We start from the raw sequence: 14,949 nt of genomic DNA on the forward strand, positions 1-14,949 counted from the left end.
ATATTTTTTTTGTTTCCCTAAAATCAAAGCAGAGACTGAAATAAACAAAAAGCGGATTCTGGTGTTGTTTGATCACCGAATCAATAAAACAAAACAGAATAAACCCTAATTTGCAGTATTATATATACTAAGGATTCCAGACTATCCACTTTTGAGTTCAGAAGATCAGAAAGAGTATCAGAGAGTTGCAGAGAAGAGAAAGAGATGGAAAGGCTAAGAAGCTCAGATATGGACGAAGGAATGTCAGGTTTTTATGTTAAAGGAGGAGCACCAGGTAGTGGTGGTAATAACAGAGTTATTGGTGGAGGAACCAAGTGTGGACGTTGGAATCCAACTGCGGAACAGGTTAAAGTTCTGACTGATCTGTTCAGATCTGGACTTCGAACTCCAACCACAGATCAGATCCAAAAGATTTCTTCTCAGCTTAGCTTTTATGGAAAGATTGAGAGTAAGAACGTGTTCTACTGGTTCCAGAACCATAAAGCTAGAGAAAGACAGAAGCGAAGAAGAGTTTCAGTTGAAGAGCACGATTCGTTTGACAGAGCGGAGAAGGTGTTTCCTGCAAAACGTAAGTGACGAATCACAGTCTTATAAAAACGACTAATGTCTACGTTAATCGATAATGAAAACCTAATATTTCTCTTTCATTTGTTATTTGTTTTTCAGATCCTGGAGAGAGAGATCACGTTTCAGATCAGAATGAAAGAGTGGTCGAGACATTGCAGCTGTTTCCATTGAACTCGTACGAAGAACCGGATCCACAGAAGATAAGATTACTCAGAAACGAACGCAACGAAATGAAGATGTTCTCATGTTCGATGGAGAAAGAGATTGATCATTCACAGTTAGATCTACGTTTAAGCTTTGTGTAACTATAAAAACTGGATTTACTGAAAAATACCCTCAAGAGCATGCGATTGTTCAGTTTACTGTAGTTACATGAGTTACAGTTTCAATGAAAAACCACATAAATTTCATAAAAGAGAGAAATTCATACTGCAATTTGCTCCTGAGAACTGAAATTGGCGTTTGTTAGGGATTTCCGTAAAACACGTCGCTCTAGACCTCGAAGGAGTGAATCTGTGAGTGAGAAATGTTAAATGCTTCGACATTCTCCTCTACGCTTGTAGTTTAATTGTTTTTCTCTGTGTTTACTCTGTTGGATTTTGAACGAGTTGAAGTTCGCTCCCTTTTGCTGGATATGATTTAGAGAAGAACCATTAAACAACAAATATCTTTGGCCGTTCAATGCTTACTCTGTGTCAGCACTGATTTCCAATTTCCAAGGGTGGCTTTATTGACCGACAACGGTAGAGAACCGTCAAGGAAGGGCGATACCCGTGAGGTAATCACTCCATTCAACCATTCACCGAGGTAGAGATGTGCATTTATACGGCGTGCCCTTTATGGCTTTATCCAAATTAAAAAAAAAAAAAATGGGGTAAATTTATCCAAATCTTTTTTTTTTTTGGTAAACAATTTATCCAAATCAAAACATATCACTTACATTGTATTGTGTAGCATACAATACTAGTTGATAAATGGTATGGGTATAGTACATGATATAAGATTGGGCTTTGCGTCTAGTTTCGAAGAGATTTGAACTCTGACCTCTTACTTAAGAACGTTGGTTTTTACCAATTGAGTCACCCATCAATCAATATAACATATTTGTACCATTTAGGCTATTTAATATTCGATATGATAATGACATGAGGTAAATTTATTTTGTACTATATAATTATCACATCAAATATCGATTTTGTATCGAAATGACCTCATCAACTAAGATATTATTTTTTTTTGGTAATCAACAATCTTATTCATTGAGAGTCAAAGGTGTGGTTGAGCATAGCTCTAATAACCACCCATCGGAACAAGACCATATTGTTGGTCTCTCAATTGAGAAGGCCTTCCTTGCTAAGAAATCCGCAACAATATTGGATTTCCTAGAGATAAAATGGGCTTTCAAACCCAAAAACTTAGTAGCTAACACCTCTACATCCTGTATGATAGGTAAAATATAGGGAGGGGTAGGGGTATTACTGTCCGAATACAGGTCAACCAAGCTTTAACAATTGGATTCAACCTGCATATAATCCATTCCTTCCACTAGAGCCTCAAGTAACCCAGCCCTTAATGCAAGAGCCTCACACTCTACTGCAGAAGAGGAGGATATTGGTATAGATTTAGCTAGAAATGGTTTCCCTGCTTCCTCATTACGTATGATCACTCCAATCCCACCTTCATGATTTTTTGGCTTCCACGATGCATCCTCATTGAGTTTCAAGAAACCTAGTGATAGAGGCGGTTGAGGGAGTGTAGGATCAACATCTTCTATTTGGCTTGGTCTACTTGCTCGTCTCTACAGGTTACTTGTGCCCAAAATTCAAAGTGAGCTCTTTGGATTTCTTGACCGAGTTCCCCTGGTTCCCACTTCTGATCCTTTCCCCTTTGACTCTAGTGTTTCTTTCTTTCCATAGCAGCCACACCATAAAGGAACACAAACTCTTGAGTCGGTCTGCCTCCTCTTTGCCCAGGCTCTTCAAATGTTTCTAACAGTCAATCCATTTCTCCATACTCATTTCCTTAGGGTGTTGAATTCTGCATGACATAGGTCCACCAAACCATACTTGACGAGCCATTTCATAGCCAAATAGTATGTGGGACAAAGTTTCATCCTCTTTATCACAAGCAATGCATTTTGGATGGATTTTAATTCCCTAAACATTTAGGTCTGCTGTTGTAGCCAAACCTTCATTGCATGCCCTCCAAAGAAAAGTTTTAATTTTAGGAAGAGTTTTGCATTGGCATACCTCTTCCCATATATGTGGTGGAATATTCTCCCATGATCTCCGAGATGACGAGGACGGACCAGCTTCTTCTTGGCATTCAAGATTCCTTTCTTGCAATTTATATGCGGCCTTAACTGAAAATTTTCCATCATTGCTGCCACCCCAAATCAATTTATCCTCCCTAGGGAATATAGATAATTTGATGTCCATGATAGCTTTAGCTTCTTCATGTGAAAACCATTGATGGATCAACTCCATTTTCCATGTTCTTGTTTGTTGACATATCATCTCTGCAACCCATTGTATTTCACAACTTGGCTCTCTCTCAGTTTTAATCTTGAAGTGGTGTAATCCAGGCACCCTGGGTCTTTCCATATATTTATTCCAGTATCCTAGCCAATTTTCCAGATTAAAACCATCATCACCATCTTCTTTCCTTCTAAAATACTACGCGAAGCCTATGATGGGTTCGTTCCTTTGTTTGCTTCCACAAAGGGAACATCTGGGAAATGTATACTTTTCATGAATCGTGCCCATTCTGATTCTGGATTTGAGAATAGTCTCCATGCAACCTTACTTAAAAGAGCCTTGTTGTGTAGGTATGGGTCTCTTAACCCAATACCACCTTTGCATTTTGGCTTCATCATCCTTTACCAAGAAATCCAATGGATTGGGTTCTTTTTTTCACTTCCACCCCAATAGCATCTTGTTGCCTTCGCTTTCAATTGATTATGAATACTCTTTCGGATCTTAAAATGAGAAGTCACATAATTTGTAGAAGGTAAAGCTACTGATTTCAATAGAACCTCTCTACTTGTATGATTTAGGAGCCTTTTTGACCAACCTTCAAACTTTGTATCCATTCTATCCCCCATTGAATGAAATAAATCTACCTTAGAAACCTCGAAATCCGTAGGGAGGCATAAGTATTTTGAGGGCCCTGCACCATAAGAAACCTTGAGAATTTTTTTGAGAACCATCTCTTTATTCTAGTGTGTGTGTGTGTTTGGGCTGAAACATAGAGATGACTTCAAAAGGTTGATTGCTTGGCGAGATGCTTGACAGTATTTTTGCATGCAATCCTTGATACTCTGTACACTAGACAGACTCACTTCTGAGAATAGAATAATATCATCAGCAAACATCAAATTAGTAAGTGGATGTGTTCTTCTCTTTATCCTGATATCGCTCAGTCTTCCTTCTCTTTCTTCTCTTGATATCAACTATGCTAATCCAAACGAGCAGATAACTAATAGTGCTGGTGAAAGGGGATCACCCTGTCTAATTCCTCTTTCAGGCATCATAGAAAACCTTTAAGCTCCATTAATAAAAAAAAGTGTATGAGACCGAGGTAACCACATTCATGATCATGTCCACCACTTCAACACTAAACCCCAGTTTAGATAATAATGCAGCCATGTATCTCCACTCCATGCGGTCATATGCTTTTTTCATATCTATTTTTAAGGCCATGAAGGCCTTTTTTCCTTTTTATTATTATTATTATTTTTTATAATGTAATGGAATGCCTCATGTGCTTTAAAAACACTGTCGGGTATTAATCTCCAATTGACAAGTGCTGATTGAGAAGAAGGAACAATAGTAGGCAGCAATTCATTCATATTGTAGCAATTATCTTAGTGACAACCCTAACAACAGCTGTGCAGTGCCAGACTGATGGGCCGAAAATTGTCCACCTCATCAACTAAGATGTTGTCTAGGCAAAACCACCAAGTGGTGCTATGTGTTAATATGTATGTGCATGCCCTTGTAGAAGTGTATCAAGTGCATATCTTTTGTTTTCGTAGTTATCCTTTTTGGATTGCATAAATCAGGGATGAGGTAAATTTATTTTGTACTACATAATTATTACATCAAATATCGATTTTGTATCGAAATGACCTCATAAAATCAACTAAGATGTTGTCTAGGCAAAACCATCAAGTGGTGCTATGTGTTAATATGTACGTGCATGCCCTTGTAAAAGTGTATCAAGAGTTTTATCTAATGAAATTTCTAGTTGTTGACTGAATGAAAAAAAGGGGGAAGGGGGGGGGGGGGGGGAAGAAGAGAAAAGAAAAGAGTGTATCAAGTGTGTTTATTTTGTTTTCGTAATTATCCTTTTTGGATTGCATAAATCAGGGATTAGGTATCAAAAAGATACCCTTATGTTATCGATGTTATATAGGACCTCCATGTATACCAAAGAGTCAATCAAGTTTACATGGCTTAACCCTTGTTTCGCTCCTATTTGTGATAGTGTTGAGGTAATTTTTCCATTTAACCATTTATCATGGGTAAAGATGTCAATTTATACTGCATGCCATCACTTCTTTCTTTCTTTTTTTCTTTTTTTTTTTTTGGTAGAAAACCGTATCACTTATATTTTATCAAATAAATATGGTATAGTATTGATATAATATAATTGTACTAGTTGATAAATGGTATGATAGTGTTATATTAACAAACTGAGTAAAATGAACCTGCCGCGATGATGTAAAACCAATTATCAAACCCGTTTTATATTGGATAAATATAGTACACTAACAATATGACATTTTTTTTTTCCTTTAGCAAAAGACGATTTTATTATATATTAGGGATGGGGGTATTACATAATATAAGGTGGGGCTTTGCCCCTAGCCCTAAGGAGATTCAGATTCTAACCTCCTAAATAGAGGTTTTTTATTTTTTATTTTTATCAACTGAGCCACCTTTCACGGATAATATGACATCTTTGTACCATTTGATATTTGATATGATAATGATATAATGTAAATTTACTCTAAGTTGTACAATTAGTGTATCCAATGTTGACTCCATGACAAATTGTCATCATAGTTGAGATGCCATCTAGCCAAAGCCATCAAGTGGTGCTATGCGTTTTTATATACACACATGCATTTGAAAATTGTATCAAGGTTGTTTTATTTTGTTTTCGTAATTACTAGTAAAAAGTCCACGTGCAAACGCACGTATTTTGTGTTTTTCAATGGTTTCAATTAAACATGAGAATTTTTTATCAAATAATGAACATATCATATTATTTTTTATTGAACTTGTCATGCTCGTTGGAATTGATATGCTCAATATATTGAAATTTCTATATTTTCTTGATCTAAAAGTATGATCTTGTAAAGAGTTAAATTGGCTAAAGAGATGGGTCACAATTATCACGGAGAACCTATACGTGGCCCAACGATCTTTTATATACCAGTGATAATTCTAGGTACTATAGCATGTAATGTACGCTTAGAGGTTCTAGAATCATCAATGATCGGTGAACCAACAGATCCATTTACAACCTAGACAGATTGGAGCACTAAGATCTCAACATAACAAATCGGGAAAAGGATCCTTCACTTCTTATTCCTATATACAAAAGAGTTTGGGTATTAATACAATTCATATCATTCTTCTTTATATTTTGTAGTAGAATTCACAAACGATTTTGTCTGACGATAAGAATTTCTTTGAATATGTCCTTGAATTCATTATAGACTTAAGCAAAACTCAGATTGGAGAAGAATATGGTCCCTGGGTTCCTATTTATTTTTGTTTCGAACTGGTCAAGGGCTCGTGGAAATTCTCTCCTCAAAGAAATCTTAAAAGTCAGCATGGGAAGAGGTCTTCTTTATGGCTTAGTTCATGGTTGTAGTGCATAGTATGACAGACATGAAAATAGATATGATGGCATATATATTCTTTAAGGCTAATTTATTTTAGACTTCAACGTATTCCTGTTGCCAAAATATGGCATTAACCCAGATATTCAGTATTGATACTGATAAAGTACAAAAATGGCAGACATTGCCTTATACCATAGTTAGAACCATGCATACTATACATCCCCTTCACCACACACACACCCCAAGTCACATATTCTAGGTAATTGATGAGAACCAGTTTCATATTTACCAAATGAGATAGAGAATTAGGAAAACATGAGAAGATACTAATTATACTCTCTGTCATGTAAACTCCTTGCAATGATTTTAGTTACTGCTTTAATTGCCACTGTGCAAAGACTAATCGGCCTAAAATCCTCCACTTTCTTCAGGCTATCCCGTTAGGGATCAAGCAAACAAGTGTTTCATTACTACCCTCTAGAATTTGACCTGTTGAGAAAAATTGAACCACAAAACTAGAAAGATCATGGTGAATTAGATCCCAAAATCATTGAAATAAAAGAGGGGTAGTGAAACCATCCACACTTGGGCTTTTAAGAGGGCTCATCTCAGAGTGCATCCTTGACTTCCTCCAAAGAAGGTAGATTAGTGTGATTATCTTGGTCCTCCTGAGTAAGTATAGGATTGATTCCTAGAGTAAATCGACTGAAATCATCAACAAAATTAATATATGAATTGATCCACTAATTGACAAAGTTTTAGTGGGACCCCACAAATCACAATGAATAAGCTGTAATGGTTGAGTAGTTCGACTAACTGAAATAGAAAATGGTAATTTGTGATGTTTTGGTACCATGTAAGCCAGCATTAGGGAAAACCACAACCGACGGCATTACCTAGATTTCCGAACTGTCTCCATGATAATCCCTCGCCGCTATTATCTCTCTAAATCTATTGTTCTTTCGCAGAAATTTTACTTAGTTCTAGTCCTCCATTATTATCGTTCCTTAAATCTATAAAAGATTAAAAGATAGTATCACAGATTCATATGCATTCCTATATTTGCTGAGATTTTTGTCACAGCTAATGATGAACAAGTCAATCTGCATCTCTGAGTTCAGTTAAAATATCCAGTCAATTTATAATTCAGCTCTCCTGAATTTGCCATTGACACTTGATTGGTCTCATACTGTTTTAATCCTTATTTCAAAATAATAACCTTTTGGTTCGCGCGAAATCTTTCAACATATGCCCAAAATGTAGACACATGGCAGAAATTTAATCCAACGATCGAAAATCAAAGTAAAAAAAAAAAAAAAAAAACTCAACGGCATATGTAATATCCTAATTTTCCTATATATAAGTCAAATCAGCCGGCAGATCGTTAACCAAAACAAAATTTTAGTGGCTTCGCCCGGGTTCGAACCGGAGACCTTCAGTGTGTTAGACTGACGTGATAACCAACTACACCACGAAACCCTTGCTATCCAATGTTCCTGAAACATTGTATTTTTTGGTAGTCAATCGTGGCCTACACATACCAAACAACCAGCTTTGCATTTTTAACTTACAAAATTAAATAAGGAATTTTGGGTACCAATGTAAGCCAACATAAGGAATGTGAGGTGGTAGATTATGATTATTTCGGCTCTGGGCATAATGGAAATAGCATCTATTGGCCGAATGGCCTTGCTTTGCACATATTTGACATTTGAAGGAATTAGTATTAAAGTGTTTTGGTTTGATCAGTTATAGGAATTTTGAGATCTTGGAGGGCCATTTGATGAATTTCGGAAATCAGATCTAGGTGGGTTTCGGTTGTTGGGTGGATATGAAGTAATACTATTAGCCCGATTAAATTTAGGCTGATATGTAACAAGTAATGCAATAGGGAATGAGAATCAGTTAAGATTGATTGGGTGTTCCCATAGCCACGACGTAACCGTTGCTCATGAGTAAGTAGTTTGGCCCTTAGGTCGGTAAAGGTAACGGGTGGGGTAATATTTTCCACAGTGATGATGAAAATGAGATAATCCGAACCAAGACCATTTAATGTATATGCTACCAAGTTATAATCATTTACCTTGTCATTGATTGCCGCTAAGGAATCAGCGATGGACTTAATTTTGTGAAGATAGTCCGTAATTGTGCTTGTTCCTTTATTGATCATCTGCAATTCACTGCGAAGATAAGTCCTTCAAGTAATAGACTGTTGTTGGAAAAGTTGTGCAAGAGAATCCCATACATCTTTCGCTGTTGGAAGGCCAAGAATATGAGAAGAAAGAGACGGTGTGAGGGTGGCATTGATGTATGCTCAAACAAAATGATCATTCTTTCTCCATGTTTGAAATATTGGATTCAGCGTTTGAGTTCCTCCAGTAGTGATAGTTTGATTTGGCATTGATCCAGTACCATCAAGATGATGTATAAGATCACAGGTAATAAAAATGGATTCTAATTGTTCTCTCCACATGAGATAATTTGCTCCATCAAGCTTGACAAAAACAAGGTTGGAGAGATTGGTAATGGGGAATGGAGTGTTAGCTGTGGCCATTGAAAATGTAGCGTTTTGTAAAAAGAAAAAAAATCTTAGAACCTTAGCTCTAATACCATGAAAGAATGCAAAGAAAAACTCTTTAAATAAGTTTCTTATCTTGATGGGTAAGTCTTATGTATTTATAAATAAGCATGGCTGTTATACAAGATTCGTTTACAATATTCAAATTTGAATTCAAAATAAAAACTTGAATTCAAATTTAAAAACTTGAATTCAAAAATCAAATTCAACCATAACAGATCCATTATGGTCTTTCAAAGGGCATTATCAATATCTTCATCCTCCACCTCGTCTGATGTAAAGAGTGTAGGGTAATAATCCAAGAACATCTCATAGATTTTCTCTTCACCATACACCAAGAGCCATCTTTGTTCTTCAGCTTGAGGACTCTATTATATCTCCTTTTAGTAATGGTATTGGCATGAAAGAGTTCCATATTCCTTTCCCATTCCTGGAGATGTTAAATTCTAGATTTTTGCTTCTACATAGTTTCTTCATAGCTTAGAAGTTTCTCCAATTCCTCTTCTAAGATATTCTCTTCCCCTTGGGTATTCATTTCGGTAGGTAGCCCTTGCAAGTATGTTAATCTCTTCTGAACCTTGTCTATTTGCTTCTAGACAATACAAAAGACCTCTTTATTCCATATCTTTAGGTCCGCTTGACACCATGTTGCTTCTTAAGAAGAGAGGATGGACCAAATATGGCTTCCTTGTGCCATGAGCTCCTGATAATTTCTTCATATGAAGGGTTCTTTAACCAGATACCTTTGAATCGGAATGGTCTACGGCCCTTTGTAGGTCTTCCAGTAGTATCAAAAGTTAAGAGGAGCATGATCCGACGAATATGTTGTTTCCACAAATACTTGTTGCTTCTGGAAATGCTAACATCCATTCCGGATTTGTCAATACCCTATCCAATCTAAGTCTAATGTTGTCTCTCCCCAGCCTCTTATTACTCCATGTGTATGTTGCCGCATGAGCTCGCAAATCGGTTAAACCACAATGATCAATCAACTCCCTAAATTGAAGGATATCTTTGCTACCCTTACAACTCCCCCCACTCTTCTCATGCCAAGGTAAAACTGAACTAAAGTTTCCAACATATATCCATTTCTCAATTCCCTTTTCCAAGCTGACTAATAGCCTTTCACACCTTCCCTCTTTGGCTTCTCATAGGACCATAGACTGCAATAAATAAGAATTCTTCTTTTCTTTTCAAAACAACCTTACAATCAATTCTAGGAGAGCTATTTAATACATCAATGTGAATCTGATTATTCCATAATAGGGCTAGTCCACCTGATTTACCCATAGGGTCTATAGTAAAGCAGCGACCAAAGTTAAATTTGAATCTTAATTACCTTAACCGAGGGCACCATTGTCTCCATTAGAAACATCACATACAACTACCTTTTTTTTCCAGAGAGATTACTCAAAGCTTGGAACATACCAGGACTCCCCGAACTCTACAGTTCCAGCTTACACAAATCATTGGTGTCTGTGGAGCTGGTCCTCCTTAGCCTCCACGGGTGTTGCTCCTAAAAAAGACAAATACATGCTTTCTTCTCGACTTATCGGGCTCTTTGTAGTAATCTCCACACTTCTTTTTTTTGCATTCATTCTCCTCTGCGTACTTTGTACCTACTCTTCATTTTCTTCTATGGCCATCCCTTAATTCAGTATTGGTGGTTGCAGGGAAATTGGGAAGAAACTACAAGAAGAAGAAGGTGAAACACACGTATGGGTTGGGAAGAGTGATGTCTTGGGCATGGGTTATAATGGGCAGGCTTTTATGTGGGTTATTGATACTCTAAGGCCACGGGCTGGATTGATGGGTTGCAAGCCTCATTTGGGTGCAAAGGGCATGTGGGGTTATGAAGGGATTCGGATAATGGACTTCGAGGGTTAAGGTGGATAATATTGAGGTGGCGGGTAGTTAGTGGGTTGAATAGGTTATTTGGGTTGGAAGTATTAACCGGGGTTAGGGCTGGTGTGGCTAATAAGTTGGTTAAGGAGTTAGGGTTAAATAAGGAATAGGGTTTATTAAGGAGACATCAAGGTGCGATTTTTTGTTACGGTTTGCCAGTTCGCTACCTGGCAAACTGGGCGAACCGGCAAAATCTAGCCTAAATTTCGGCGAGATTTTGCCCAAAAATAGGCAGATTTTAACCCCCATTTCCAAGGATATTTTTTGTCATTTTGGGCCAAATTTGATATCTACCCTAATTTGATGTCAATATTAGTAAATTTGAATTATTTCCTATAAATTATTCTATTTAAAATTTCATTCTTAGCCACATTTAACATGTTACCTTCTAAGGCTTAAATCATTTGGACATACTTGGGAAGATTACCCGTTGACCTTGAAGATTTCATTATAGAATCCGTTCATAATTTATATTGTTTCCATAAATTCTTTCATGTATGTATTCTTTCCTAACCACATTTGGCACATTGATTTTTAAGGCCAAAATCACGTGAATATAATTGGTAAGATTGCTCATTAATCTTGAAGATTTTTCTATAAAATGTCTTCTTAATTTGAATTATTTTCAAGAATTATTTTACTTAGATTCTCCTCCCTAACCACATTTGGCATATTGCCTTTTGAGGCTTGAATCATTGGGACAGAATTGGTAATATTGTCCATTGACCTCGAAGATTCCGTGATATCGAAAATTTGAAGATATATCGCGAATTTCGGCGATATATCGGTTATTTTGCTGAAATTTACCAAAATATCACCAAAATTTTGGTGAATTTTGGACCATCTCGGTTTCGCCCACCACTGAGATGGCCGAAATTCACGGAAATATTGCACCATGGGAGACATTTGCCAATTTTGGCAATAATGACAAAAGCAACTTTTGGATATCTAAGATGGAGGGATTCACATCCTCTATGATTTTCTGTAATTCATATTTAGCATTGTAACATGTGGCAGTTAATTATCCAATGGTCACAATTAAAACTCAATGCTGTCTCTTTTATTTTTTATGCTTAATTTTAGGGATATATTAATTCGGTTCCTAATTGGGTTCTAATTCTGGTCATTAGATAATTAATTGCCATGTGTCAGTCTTATATATGAATTACTGGGAGTGAGAATTGTAGAGGATGAAGATCCAAGTTGGAGAGGGTCGCTGTCAAGTGACGGTAGTGTTGGGATTGTTGGGGAGTAGCGATCTCTTCTATTAGGCAGCATTTGTTTGTTGGAATAAAAGTGGGGTGGGAAAAAAGGGGTGAGGAAAAGTTTGAAAAAAAAAAAAATTTTTTTATGAAATCCCAAAATTTGGCTTGTTTGATTCACTAGGGTGGGAAAGTGGTACTGTTTGTTGAGTGGCATGCTAACTTTTCCACCCCATGTATTTTCAAAACCCCACAAAATAGGTGGAGTTTTATAGAAAAGTGTGGAACTTTTTTATCCTTTCCTTCTCCCCCACCCTATTATATATAAGCCCATATATTTATTTTTTTCACCCCTTTTTTCTATCCCACCTTTGCAAACAAACGGTGCCTTAGAGAATCACCCTTTTGGTCGGTTATGGTTGCAGGTTGGTAGCGGAAGAAATGGAAAGGTGGTTCTGGTTGTTTGAAGTCCAGGATGGAATTTTTGGCATTTGTACTGAAAACTAGGGACAAGGACCAGATTGGTGTTAGAGCCAATACTAGGGTTGTTTCCTTCTTCTTCTCCATTGCCCGCAGCCTCTGCTGGTGGTTGTTGTTGACTCCATCACCCACACAAATCAGACTCGATGAAATGCATAGAAGATGCCTCTGAGATCAGGCGTCTTTCTAGGGCAGTTCCTCTAAGGTACAGCCCTACCTCATTTCTTCTTCCAATCTGAGTTTGATCATTGAACCACACATGGCAGCATGTGTCTATGTGGCCCATAGCTCCACAGAGATAACAATACAATGGTGATTTTTCAAATTTTAATGTAGTAGTTGCCTATGTGCCAATTCTTCTTCTAGCCATTTTGTATTGCGTTAATGGCTTTCTTCTGTTGATTGTAGCCCTACACCTAAAGAATTGCACAGGAGGCCCGAATTGATTGCCTAGTGTTAACATTCCTCTCCCAGGCTCTCCTATTTTTTTGGCCAACTGAAAACCAATGTCTAGATTGAAGAGGTCCAGCAGGATGTCGTGAAATTTTACCTAGAAATCTACATTAATAAATGCCCAATCCTCCTCTACCCTCCACGGTTCAGCATCAGTAGATTACCTGAGACAGCCCAAAGAGACTCTTCGATTACATTGAACAGATCTTGATGATGTTCAAACTGGAACATAAACATGTCCTCCTTCATCAGACTAATGAACATAGGCACAACTGTATTCCACGCCTTTGACAGCCCCTCATAAACTGCTTGTCGCCGGTCAGGCTTCCCGATTAGAACCTTCCCAACCATAGTGTTGATTTTAGTTTCCGTTGCCATGTCTTTAACCCTATCATCAACATCCAAAACATCATCATCAGAGAGCTCAATTTCAGAAACTCTCTTCAATCATCTTTATTGCCCTATGGTGGACGCCCTCTACCTCTACCTCTTGAAGGTGCCCCACCCCTCCTGGACGCCATTGTTGAAATCTCCTGCTTAGCTCTCAACCACCACCTCTGGAATGTGCACAGAGATAACAATCACCAACAAAAATAACAGTTATCGAAAGAGGAACAAATCACTCACCAATGGAGGAAGAGACACTCACTATCAGAGACAGGCTTATTTCATCTATATCCTACCCAAAAGACCAAGAACTGAAGAAGAGGAAGAAAAACTTCAGGTTTTATTTATTTATTTGATAAAAGAAAGATGCATTACTAAACTAAAAGCACTTAAAAGATATTAGTATGCAGTCCACTACTTTCTCCTACAAGATTAGATGCTACTAGAGCTAGATTAATAGGCCAGTGGTGGAGCATTAGGGATGGGAATGCATCAAATTTGATTGCTTGTGTTGTCCTAGCAATGTACATTAAGTTAGGTATTACATTTAGAGGCCAAAAAGTAGCTATTGACTTTGGTAAGAGAGTTGGTGTGAAATCCCACCAGACCCTAACCTAGACACCCTATTTGTTTTGGATGAAGAAGAGCTTGATTGATGTTTGACCTTGAAGTTGGACCTTGAGTACAGTGTTGATATCTTTGGAAGGTCCTAGGAAGACAGGTTAGACCTCTCCCTTAGTGTAGATCTGAAGACTTGAAGTGAAGGAAGAAGACATTGTGGGCCATCTCAGTGGAAGACATGGTGTTTGACCCAAAACCCATGGAGATTGATGGTGGAGTTCTCTATTTTGGAAACCTTATCTGATTTGGAGAACAAACTACATCTTGATGTTGAAGAGCTTGGTTGTTGGACTTGAGGCCTAGTTGGACATGTTTTGGAAGGTCCGTCCCTCAATGCTAGGTAAGTCACTTATTGAGTTGGGAGAAGCCCCTTTGAAAATTTTGAGGTTTGGAGCTTGAAATCCTTGTTTTTGGGCTTGTTGTCAACGTGGGTCGATCAGGCTGAGTGACCCAGCTGAGCAACCCACAATGATAGGGGCTTATGTGTAAATTCCTGTTTTTTAGGGTTTTTGATGCTCTATATATTAGAATTTCGTGGATATCAGCCCCATTATGTTCCTAAGCCTCTGAAGAATGTGGGAAGAAGCTTATAGCCTCCTCTTCAAAGCCAAGGAATATCCCCAAGCATCCGTTAGAGTTTCTCTGTAAAATCTTCTTCTACAAGGTTAGTAATCGATCTATTTCTCTCTAGATCTACTCTCTCTACTTTTATTCTAATTGTTTTTATTGTGAGGAAGGTATTACACTACTGTAATGGCCTAGTCTCTGATCCTCATAGTCTTAGAGTGAATCCCCATTCACTCTATGTTTCCTTGAAGCCATATGGTGAGTTTTTTATATTTTGATCTTGCATGAAACCATGAGTTACTCTCTCTTTGTTTTCTATTTACCTTTGTGAT

At 37.5% G+C, this 14,949-nt stretch overlaps 1 protein-coding gene and 1 non-coding gene across 2 annotated transcripts; one reads left to right on the forward strand and one right to left on the reverse strand.

Annotated features, from left to right (window-relative positions):
- Positions 1–204: 204 nt before the first annotated feature.
- On the forward strand, positions 205–872 carry LOC149023872 (WUSCHEL-related homeobox 5-like). Its single transcript, XM_089142856.1, has 2 exons — positions 205–568; positions 667–872. Exons 1-2 carry the CDS (start codon positions 205–207, stop codon positions 870–872), a joined length of 570 nt encoding a protein of 189 aa, XP_088998982.1.
- A 6,957-nt stretch (positions 873–7,829) lies between these two features.
- Positions 7,830–7,903, reverse strand: TRNAV-AAC (transfer RNA valine (anticodon AAC)). Its single transcript has one exon. It is a non-coding gene; the product is annotated as a tRNA-Val (tRNA).
- Positions 7,904–14,949: the final 7,046 nt, after the last annotated feature.

The sequence above is a fragment of the Hakea prostrata genome, chromosome 2 (genome assembly GCF_041222555.1).
Source record: "Hakea prostrata isolate BN-2017 chromosome 2, UWA_Hpros_2, whole genome shotgun sequence".
Lineage (NCBI taxonomy): Eukaryota > Viridiplantae > Streptophyta > Magnoliopsida > Proteales > Proteaceae > Hakea > Hakea prostrata.